Here is a 10,800-nt window from a genome sequence, read left to right on the forward strand (position 1 = left end):
GCTCCGCCCTGCTTAGCTTCCCACGCGCGGCCCGCCCGCGGTGCAAGCCGGCGCTGCCTCAAAATGGCGGCGGGCGCCGGAAGCGGAAGCGGGAGCGGGCCGGCGGCGGGGCGGCATGGCGCGGGGCAGCATGGCGCGCTGCGGCCGGCTGCGGCCCGGGGCGGCCGCCAAGCTGCGGCGCTGGCGGAAGGGGCACAGCAGCGACTGCAACCCCGACACCCGCCGACACCGCCTGGCCGCCAGGAGCCGCTTCTGCAGCCGGCCCGACGGTGAGAGCGGGCACCGGGGGAGGCACCGGCACCGGGGGGGGACCGGGACTGGGGGCACCGGGAGGCACCGGGAGGGGGTGGGGGGGTGCTACGGGGAGGGGGGGGCACTGCTGGGACCTGGGGGTGCTGCGGGGACCTGGGGGTGCTGTGGGGAGCTGGGGGTGATGCTGGGACCCGGGGGGTACCGGCACCGGGGGGCACCGGGGAGGACCGGGAGGGCACCGGGGGGGCACCGGGAGGGTGCTGAAGGGGCTGGGGGGTCTGCGGGGACCGGGGGGGCAACGGGAGGGTACCGGGAGGGTGGGGGGGGGCACAGAAAGGGGGCTGCGTGGGGCCCCTGGAGGGAGGAGGAGGAGGAGGAAGGTGAGGATGAGGATGAGGAGGGGCACAATGATGAAGAGGAAGGTGATGAAGATGATGAGGATGAAGGAGGCGCGGGGCTCGGTTGTACCGGGCTGACCCCGTCCCGTGCCGTGTCCCGGCAGAGAAGAGCCGCCTGACGGTGGACGCGGTGAAGCTGCACAATGAGCTGCAGGCGGGGGCCCTGCCCATGGAGGAGGAGGAGGAGGAGGGAGGTGGGGGTGAAGCCGCCACGGAGAGGTCCTCGGGCACCTTCCTGAGCGGGCTGAGCGACTGCTCCAACGCCACCTTCAGCAAGGTGCAGCGCTTCTGGGAGTCCAGCTCCGCCGCGCACAAGGAGGTACTGGGGGATACTGGGTGTACTGGGAGATACTGGGGGGCCTGGGGGTGCCCATTACACCCCAGGCACTGACAGTAACGCCCTGACAGATCTGTGCGGTGCTGGCGGCCGTGACGGAGGTGATCCGAGCACAGGGGGGCAAGGAGACGGAGACGGAGTACTTTGCTGCGCTGGTGAGTGCCCGCAGGGGTGACGTGCTGACGTGCTCCCCACACATGCACCGGGCATCCTTCTCCTGCCGAGGTGCTGTCGGGCTGCTCCTGGATTCCCAGTCCCCTTCCCCCAGGCTTTGGGAAGGGCTGGGCCGGTGCAAACCCTATTTCTGTTCCCAGATGACCACGCTGGAGGCGGTGGACACCCCGGAGTCGCTGGCTGCTGTTTCCTACCTGCTCAACCTGGTGCTGAAGCGGTGAGCGGGGAGAGCTGCCCCTGTCCCGGCAGAGGGCTGGCACTGTCCCCTCAGCAGGTCGGGTGCATGGTTCCCTGTGTGCCTGCCAACCTGTGCCCCTTCTCCCTGCAGGGTCCCGAGCCCGGTGCTCATCAAGAAGTTTTCGGACACCTCCAAAGCCTTCATGGGCATCGTGTCCTCGCAGGCCTGCAGCGGCTCCACCTCTGCTTTGCGGTGGGTGAGTATCGGAGAGGCAGCAGCAGCAGCTCTGTGGGGCTGGGTGGGTGGTGAGGGGGTCTCTGCGGGGTGGTGCTGATGTTCCTGCCCCTCCTGTAGGTCCTGTCCTGCCTGGCCACGCTGCTGCGCAAGCAGGACCTGGCAGCCTGGAGCTACCCTGTCACCCTCCAGGTCTACCACGGCCTGCTGAGCTTCTGCGTCCACACCAAGCCCAAGGTGAGTCCCCAGCGCCCTGGGCTGTGCCTGAGCTGCCTCCTGGGCTTGTTTCAGGGGCTGGCACTTTTCCCAGTGCCCGGGGTTCCTACACACCTCTATTCAAACTTCCCCAGGTGCGGAAAGCAGCTCAGTACGGCGTGTGCTCTGTCCTGAGGGGCAGCGAGTTCATGTTTGGAGATGCAGCCCCCGAGCATCACCCGGCGGCACCCTCCACAGCCAAGTTCTGCGTGCAGGAGATTGAAAAAGCTGGAGGTATGGGATGAGGGGTGTGTGGCCGAGAATGAGGGCCCTGCAGCATGCAAGAACGGGGACTGGAAGGGAACAACACAATGCACAGTGCTCTGTGTTGCTGTGAGAGGAGCTGCAGGGGGCGTGAGATGATGTTGGGATGTTCAAGGTGTTTGCAGAGCCCTCTGTCCTGTTCTGTTCAGAAGCGTTTGGGGGAGGGCGTCAGTTCACTCCACCTCTGTGGGTCAGCCCCAGCTCTGCCGTGGGGTCCCTGCATCGGGCAGAGCTGTGGTCACAAGCGCGGGTGCTGCTCCGCTCCCCCAGGTGCCAAGGAGGCCACCACCACCCTGCACGTCCTGTCCCTGCTGCGGGACGTGCTGCCCTGCTGCCCTGCAGCCACGGTGAAGACGTGCTGCGAGACCCTGCTCAGAGTCATGACCCTCAGCCACGTGGTGAGTGTCCCCGTGTCCCTGTGCCCGGAGCTGTGCCAGGCTGCCAGGACAGCCCCTCTCCCAGTCCCAGCTCCATCAGCTCAGCCCTGGAGGGGCTCAGACTCCCCTGGCTGGACCTGGAAATGGCAAGATCTGAGCGTGGAGCACCCCAGGGAGAGCCGGGGCTCGCTGGCCTGGCTGCTGTGGAAGAGGGAGGCTGCCCCGCTGGAGATGGGGCTTTCCCGTGGGGCTGGGTAGGGCAGGGCCCGCTTTGGGGCACGGAACACAAAGGATCTGCCCTGGAGCTGCCCTTCCTGACCCCGTGTCCTTGCAGCTGGTGACCGCCTGCGCCATGCAGGCCTTCTACAGCCTCTTCAGCGCCCAGCCCGGCCCCTCCTGCCTGCCGGCCCAGCTCAACGCCCAGATCATCACCGTGAGTGCGGGGTGCTGCGGCGGGGAGGGACGGGGCTGCTGCCACCGCCGCCCTTCCCAGCGCCCCTCTGCTCCCCCAGGCGCTGTACGACTACGTGCCCAGCGCCAGCGACCTGCAGCCGCTGCTCACCTGGCTGTCCACCATGGAGAGGGCGCACGTCAACCTGGGCAGGTGGGGAGAGGCCGGGGCTGGGGGTGGGGCCGGGCAGGGGAGAGGCCGAGCTCCGTCTCACCGGCCTCCCGTCCTTCCCCAGGCTGCAGAAGGACCTGTGCTGGGCTCACCTGCCCCGTCTCTTCTCGGCTGCCATGAACTGCTTCCTGTCCCCGCACTCGCAGGTGGTGTCAGCTGCAGCGCAGACCCTCGAGGTACCGACCGGGGACCCCTCTCCCAGCCCGTTTTGCTGGTGCCGAGCTGCCCTGGTCCTTGCTGGGGTCTCCGCCCGGGGCTGGCCCATCGCAGCCCACCACCAACCTGTTTTTTACTGCGTTTGCTCCTGCAGAACCTCCTGACCGAGTGCGTGGCTCCCCACATGGACGAGCTGGGCACCGTCACCGCGTCAGCCCCAGCCCCTGCCTCCTACCTCTGCAAGATGTTCAGGTGGGGGCTGTGGGTTTTGGGAGAGGCCGTCCCGAGGCTCCAGCTGCTGCCTGGTCCCCAGCGGGGCTGGCAGGCCGTGTGGCACGGTGCTGGGCACGTCCCCATCGCTGTCCCTTCCCTGCAGGTCGGTGGAGGACGGGCTGACGTATCGCTTCCACGCGGCGTGGGACGAGGTGCTGCAGGTGCTGGAGATCTTCTTCGAGTCGTGCGGGAAGCAGTGCCACCCCATCATGAGGAAGGTGAGCCTGGCGGGGAGGCTGTGCGGGGTCAGCCGGCCTCTGCGGCCCCTCGGTCACCTCCTGCCCTGTCCCCGCAGTGCCTGCAGTCGCTGTGTGACCTGCGTCTCTCCCCACACTTCCCCTACACGGCCGAAGTGGACCAGGCGGTGGGGGCCGCAGTGGCTGCCATGGGCCCCGAGGTGCTGCTGGAAGCTGTGCCCCTGCAGATCGATGGCAAGGAGTGAGTGCAGCCCCCAGCAGTGGGAAACAAGCCTGCTTCCCCTTAGCCAGGGATTGGGGGCACCACGGCTGCTGGTTTCCAGCCCCGCTGCCTCCCCACGGTGCTGGGCACAAGCTCTGGGGCTGGTGCTGGCAGCACCCCGTGCTCCCCCTGACCTGTGCGCTCCCTCCCCAGGGAGAACCTGGATTTCCCCCGCAGCTGGCTGCTGCCCGTGCTGCGGGACTACGTGCAGGGCGCGCGGCTCGGCTTCTTCACCAGCTACTTCTTGCCTTTAGCGGCCACCCTGAAGAGCAGAGGTGAGGAGGGGCGGCGTGGGGGGGCTGCAGGGGTGCGGTGCTGGGTGCTCTGCAGGCCCTCCTTTCCTTGGGGCAGTGCAGGGCTCTGCCTCCCTGCTCATCCCTCCCTCTTCTTTCGCAGCCCTGGAATTTTCCCAGGCCGGGAAGAGCCTGGAGTCCAAGATCTACGACACACTGCAGTGGCAGGTAACGAGAGGTGCCTCCCCCCACCTGCCGTGGTGTATCCACGGTGCCAGGCTGGGCAGCGGTGTCCTGGCCGAAGGCTGCCCGCCTCCCTCTCCTTTCTGCACCTTCCAGGTCTGGAGCCTGCTGCCTGGCTTCTGCACCCACCCCACGGACGTGCTGGGGGCCTTCAAGGGGCTGGCGCGCACCCTGGGCATGGCCATCAGCGAGCGCCCGGACCTCCGCCCCACCGTGTGCCAGGCCCTGCGCACCCTCATCCACCGGGGCTGCGAGACAGGTCGGGGGCTCTGCTGGGGTAACGGGGGGTCCTGTGCCCTGCAGCGACCCGCTGAGGGCAGGGGCGTGAGGGCTGACGGCCCCGCTGATCCACGCTCCCCGTTCTTCTCACCCCCAGACGCGGAGCGAGCAGAAGTGGGTCGCTTTGCCAAAAACTTCCTGCCCATCCTCTTCAACGTGTACAGCCAGCCCCAGGAGGAGGGCAGCAGCAGCACGCAGCGCCGCTCCGTGCTGGACACCGTGCGCGCCTACCTGACCATCACCGACCCGCAGGTGAGGGCAGGGGCACCTCGTGGTTTGCCTCGTTTCATGGGGAAACGGGGAGGCTCTGCGAGGGAGCCCGCAGCAGGGGAGGGGTGGGGCCAGGGCCCTGATGTAGCGTGGCTGGGGGCTGCAATCCTGAGCCCCGGTGCCTGTGGGGAGTGGGAGGGGGAGTCCTGACCGTGTGCCTGCCCTGCAGATGGTGTGCGGGTTCCTGCAGAAAGCCAGCGAGAAGCTGACCAGCCCTGAGAGCTCAGAGTTTGCCAGGTAACGCTCGGGAATGGTGCTACCAGGGGATGCTGCAGCACTGGGGGCACCCAGGCTGTCCCGTGTAGGACCTGCCGCTCCCGTGCATCAAATGGGACTCGAAAGCAGAGTCCCAGCGTGGCTGGGGACCCTGCAGCTACCTGCTCACCCCTCTCTGCTCCAGGCTCTCCCTCCTGGACCTGGTGGTGGCAATGGCTCCCTACGCCGACGAGCAGTCCCTGGGCTCCCTGTACAGCACCATCCAGCCTTCCCTGCAGGTCAGCAGGGGGGCACCTTCTGCTTGTGTCCATCCTGCAGGACGGGGGCGCAGGGTGACGCCGTGCCAAGGGGCCACCCTGACAGTGCCGCTGGCTGTCCCCGCAGAGCAAGGAGCGCAGCATGCAGAAGAAGGCGTACCGGGTGCTGGAGGAGGTGTGTGCCGCTCCCCATGCCCCCTGCCAGGCCTTCGTCCGCTCGCACCTGGAGGAGCTGCAGGCAGCGCTGCTGGACTCACTCAAGAGCGCGGCATCCCCGGCCAAGAGGGTGAGAACGAGAGCTGCTGCGGGCGGGGGACGGGGCTGCCTGCCTGGGTCTCAGCACCGGGCTGTTTCTCTCCCCAGCCGCGGCTGAAGTGCCTGTTCCACATCGTGAAGCAGCTCTCGGCTGAGCACGAGCCCTTCGTCACCGCCCTGGTCCCAGAGGTGAGCGTGGGACCCCGGGGGCTTGCGGTCGTGGTGTGTGTGAGCGGGGCTGTGACCCCCTGCTGTGCCTCCAGGTCATCCTCTGCACCAAGGAGGTGTCGGCGGGGGCCCGCAAGAACGCCTTCGTGCTGCTGGTGGAGATGGGGAACGCCTTCATCCGCTTCGGGCCCACTCCCCAAGGTGAGCAGCTGCCTCAGCCCTCTGATCTTGGCAGTCAGACCCGTGCCTGGCCCCGATGCTGGCCCCTTCCTGGCCAAAACGGGCCAGGAGAGCTGCGGGGCACGAGGGGAGCAGCTCCTGAGTCGCTCCTCTCTCGCAGAGGCCATGGAGCGGTTCCTGCTCCTGGTGTACGCGGGGCTCACGGGCTCGGTCACCATGATCAGCTGCACCGTGCTGGCGCTCACCCGCCTCTTCTTCGAGTTTAAAGGTGAGGGGAGGACGTGTGGGGCACGGGGTGCGGGGCGCAGCGGGGTCGGGCACGGGCTGAGCCCTGCTGCGGTCGCAGATCACATGGGGCTGAGCGTGGTGGAGCAGCTCCTGCAGAACGTCTGCCTGCTGCTGGGCTCCCGCACGCGCGACGTGGTGAAGGCTGCCCTGGGCTTCCTCAAGGTCGTGCTGCTGCTGGTGGACACCAAGCTGCTGGCCAAGCACGTCCAGACCATGGTGAGAGCCCAGCGCGAGGGGTGGCAGGGCAGAGCTGCCTTGGGGGCTGTGCCCTGTTCCTGCCTGGGAGCCGAGGGGGCACAGCCTTGGTCCTGGTGGCAGAGAGGGCAGCGAGGAGGCTCCTCTCCCAAATATTGGCACGGATTTGCCCACAAACCAAGCAGGGAGACCTCCCCGCAGCCCTGCCTGCGGCACGCGGGGATGCAGAGAGGGGCAGGAGGGTGTGAGGCTGGGGGGCTGTGATCTCAGGGGTGTCTGTCGGCAGCTGGAAGCCGTGGGGGCCCTCTCGGATGACATGAGGCGCCACTTCCGCATGAAGCTGCGAAACCTCTTCACCAAGTTCATCCGCAAGTTCGGGTGAGTCGGGCGCACGGCGGCTCCCGGGGCGGTGGGAGGGCTCCTGGATAGCATCACGGGAGGCCTGGGTGCTGCGCCGCGGGCGCTGAGGGCTCTGTGCGCTCCCCGCAGCTTCGAGCTGGTGCAGGGGCTGCTGCCGGCCGAGTACCACAAGGTGCTGGTCAACATCCGCAAGGCTGAAGCCCGCAGCCGCAAGCAGCGAGCCCTGAGGCAGGCGGCTGCAGAGACGGAGGAGGAGGAGGAGGAAGCAGCCCAGCCCCGAGGAGACAGGTAAAGACGGGCTGGGGGTGGATTAGAAGCAGCCCCAATGCAGGGCCTGCTGCTGGATCTGCTCGGCTGATGCCTCTGGAGGTGCTCAGGCATTAGGGTTGCTGTGCTGTGGGGTGGGCTGGGGTCTGCACCCCCGGCTTGTGCCATTTCCATCGTCCTCTCTGCCGTGTGCCCAGCATGGAGGAGATCCTGGCAGACTCAGAGGACTCGGAGGAGGAAGAGGAGGAACGGCAGCGAGGCAAGGCGCGGAAGAAGCAAGCACGGCAGAAGGGGCAGGCGTGGCTGAAGGAAGGGGAAGAGGATGAGCCCCTCAACTTCCTGGACCCCAATGTGTCCCAGCGGGTGCTGGGTGAGGAGCAGAGCCCTTGGGGTGGCTGGGGCAGGGGGTGGTGCATTGCACGGGGACCCTGGGGTCCGGCTGCTCTGGAAGTGAGCCCTTCCGCAGCCCCTGACCCATCTCTCCATGTGTAGCCACTGAGCCAGCCCCCAAGAGGTCCAGGAAAGTGAAGCACGACTTCCAGGTGGCTGAGGATGGGCGTCTGATCATCCACGACGAGGAGGAGGAGATGGAGAATGATGGAGCTAAAGGTACCGTCTGGGCTGGCAGAGACTATGCTTGACCTCCTCTGGCACTCCCTGTGGTTTTTTAATCCTGTCTGTGCATCCACGGGAGTTTGGGGGAATGTGAGCGGACTGGGAGGAACACGGCCACCTGTGATGGTTCGGCAGGGGCTCCCTGCCCTGGAGGCTGACACGGTGCAGGGGGTGCCCTGTGCCTTGCCCTGACCCCCTTGTCTCGTGCCGTAGGTGTGGATGAGGAGGTGGCAGATGTGCTGCAAGACGTGGGCCTTCGCACTGTGAGTGTGGGGTGTGTGGTCCTGGGGAGTCGGGGGGGTGCCCGAGCTGCAGCTCTGAGCTGCCCGAGAGGCCAGAGGGAACACAGGGCACACACCAGCTGCTTGGAGGGGACAGGAGGCTGGCTTGGGACAAGGGGCGTGCGTGGGGGTTGTGGAAGGCCTGTGGGAGGAAGCAGGAGGTCGTGGGTCCGTGGGGGGCAGCGCTGCAAGGACAAGGCAGCTGCAGGGACCCCGTGTCCTCCTCCTGCAGAAGAAGAGCCAGAAGCGTCGGTTCAGAGAGGAGGCAGACGATGAGGAACCAGAGGCCGGGAGCTACCCTCAGTACAGAGGTAATTGCACATCACATCCCTGCTCTGCAGGGGCCCTAACCATGTACCCTCCGTGCTGGGCGGCTCCAAGCCAGCAGGAGTGGAGGTCTTTGCTCAGATGAAGTTGTCATGGTTCTGTGCTGCTCTCCTGCCCTTGCATCCAGGAGCAGGAGTCAGCAGCAGCTCCCCCAGCCCTGGTTTATCCCAGCATGGGAGCTGGGGAGGGGGGAGCCATGCCCGGGCAGACCCTGCCAACACACACGCTCCTTCTTTTCCAGCTGGAGGCTCTGGGATCCACCGGCAGCTGGGCAAGGAGCCAGCCTTCGGTGCAGAGTACAGAGCCAAGGTGAGGGCCCCAGGGGTGGCAGGGCCTGGGGAGGGGAGCCTTGGGCTCTGCTGGGGCAGGATTGCTGCAGGTCTGGGGGCAGGAAGCACTGGGGGCATCTCTGCTCCAAGAGGAGCTGCCAACACACGGTACCTCTAAAAATCTTGGCCCTTGGTGGCCAGTTCCTGCTCAGCACTCAAGGCAGGTGCCTGGTGCTGCAGCATCACCTGGGTGGGAGATCAGTCCCAGGGGCTACGCAGTATTGTTTTTGGGGTGACCATGTGCTGGGGTTGTCCAGAAGGGGACGTAGGCATCTCCCTTTGTGCTTCATCTTCCTCCACGTCGATATCTCCCACAGAAAGGCAAAGGTGATGTGAAGAAGAAGGGCCAGCTCGACCCCTATGCCTACATCCCCCTGAACAGGGCTAAGCTCAACAAAAGGTGGGACTGGCCGGGAAGGGCACGGGGTGGGGAACGGGGTCAAACCTGGGCCTGATGCTGCTCGTTGTTGTCATTTTTTGTGGGTTTGGGGGCTCCCTGCCAGCACTGCTCCTTGCAGAGCTTGGAGCAACCTTGTGGAGGAGCTGGCTGTGCCCCGTGCCCACGTTAACATGGCCTTTGTCCCCTTTCTCCCCCCAGGAAGCAGGCGAAAATGCAGGGCCAGTTCAAGGGCCTGATGAAGGGTGCCCAGCGCGGGGCCAAGGCCGGCCGCAAGAGCCACCTGAAGAACCGGCGCCCCTGAGGAGGTTTTGGAGGCTTTGCCTGCACCTGCCAAGGCCTGGTAACACCCTGCGACATCGAGGAGCCGTGGGACAAGGACTTTGTGAGTGGTGACCCCTTGGGAAGCCACCCTATGGACTCATGGCCTGAGCCCTGCCCTGGAGGAAGGTGCTGGGTTGCCTGGTGCAGCTGTGTGTGTGTGTAAGAGCAAGTAATGTAATGAGTTCCCTGTATTGATAAACACCCCTTGTTCACACCCAGCCTTGATTTATCTTCTCCTTCCCATGAACAGTGCCCTCAGCACGTCCCCTGCGGTGCAGCTGGTCCTGGTGATGGGACCACACAGGGCACCAGCACGGTGGGGCTGGGGGCTGCCAGCAGCAACACTGTGGCATGGAAAGCGGCGAGGGGGCTGGCTGGGAAGAGAAGCCAGAGCTGGTGGAAAGTCCTCTGCTGCAGCCTGTTTCCTTGTATAACCCCCTCGCTCAGCACGGGGTGACTTTCCTGGGTGATCCCTCAGCTGTGGGCTCTGTGCCACAGGCACTGTGCCTGCTCTTTGGCTGTCACAGGTTTCTGCCTCTGCTTTGATCAGTTCAGCCAGGCCTGGGTGCAAGGCAGGAAGAGTTTGTTGCATTTTTCTTCTAATTGGCTGAAAAGCTGCTGCTAACCTCGCTGGCTGGCCCTTTGTCTTACCTGTGAGAGCTGAGTGGGCCTTTCCCCTGCTCTCACCACCTCCCCACCAGCTGCACCCAAGCAGCACCAATAACCCCGAACCTTCAGCTGCCCCAGACATCTCAGGTTGGCCTAAGTATCAGTTTTCACTCAGTTACTTCTGCACCGAGCCCAAAAGATGGGGTTTGGCCAAAGCATGCTGAAGAAAAGAATGGAAGTGAGGACAGTGGCTGGAGGAGTACAGGTCCCATGGCTCATGGCGCAAAGAACACGCATTTGTGAACAGATCTGGCTTCCCTTTCCTCTTCTGCGTTAAGAAGCATTTAGTCTTTTGTCATTTCATGTTGTGGTAGCTTATGTTCTGGAATTGCAATGCTTTTCAGACTCTAACAAGCTAAACGGATTGTGCTTGTTCAGCCTCTTACTGCAGGCTGCTTGCTGGAGGCTGCAAATCCAGTTTTGTGGCTCTTCTCTGCTTTTTGTTGTTTCACGATCCCTTTAAAAGCTTGAGGGGGAGGCCTGGCTCCTCCATCCCCTGAGGGCAGGACATGGTGGGACAGACGGGGGTCACCTTCCAAGCCAGCCAGCACCTGTACCATGTGGCTCTGGGCCCGTCAGAGCCATCTATCTTCCTGCTCTCTCTTCTGTCCTTGGAGACAGAGCCTGGAGAAGGCTGTAGCTAATTCATTTAAAAGCTCCAGATTACT

General features: G+C 65.1%; 1 protein-coding gene across 1 annotated transcript; it reads left to right on the plus strand.

The window, feature by feature from the left end:
• Nucleotides 1–130: 130 nt before the first annotated feature.
• On the plus strand, nucleotides 131–9,677 carry RRP12 (ribosomal RNA processing 12 homolog). Its single transcript, XM_032191721.1, has 34 exons — nucleotides 131–269; nucleotides 755–969; nucleotides 1,059–1,142; nucleotides 1,302–1,378; nucleotides 1,490–1,595; nucleotides 1,694–1,810; nucleotides 1,924–2,062; nucleotides 2,363–2,490; nucleotides 2,804–2,902; nucleotides 2,982–3,073; nucleotides 3,156–3,267; nucleotides 3,402–3,499; nucleotides 3,624–3,738; nucleotides 3,816–3,958; nucleotides 4,133–4,254; nucleotides 4,376–4,440; nucleotides 4,552–4,714; nucleotides 4,832–4,986; nucleotides 5,174–5,241; nucleotides 5,405–5,498; nucleotides 5,605–5,763; nucleotides 5,841–5,921; nucleotides 5,996–6,101; nucleotides 6,241–6,348; nucleotides 6,427–6,584; nucleotides 6,850–6,941; nucleotides 7,053–7,211; nucleotides 7,388–7,560; nucleotides 7,683–7,799; nucleotides 8,019–8,068; nucleotides 8,319–8,397; nucleotides 8,655–8,722; nucleotides 9,060–9,142; nucleotides 9,341–9,677. Exons 1-34 carry the CDS (start codon nucleotides 131–133, stop codon nucleotides 9,441–9,443), a joined length of 3,867 nt encoding a protein of 1,288 aa, XP_032047612.1. The 3' UTR covers nucleotides 9,444–9,677.
• Nucleotides 9,678–10,800: the final 1,123 nt, after the last annotated feature.

This window comes from Aythya fuligula, chromosome 7, assembly GCF_009819795.1.
Source record: "Aythya fuligula isolate bAytFul2 chromosome 7, bAytFul2.pri, whole genome shotgun sequence".
Taxonomy (NCBI): domain Eukaryota; kingdom Metazoa; phylum Chordata; class Aves; order Anseriformes; family Anatidae; genus Aythya; species Aythya fuligula.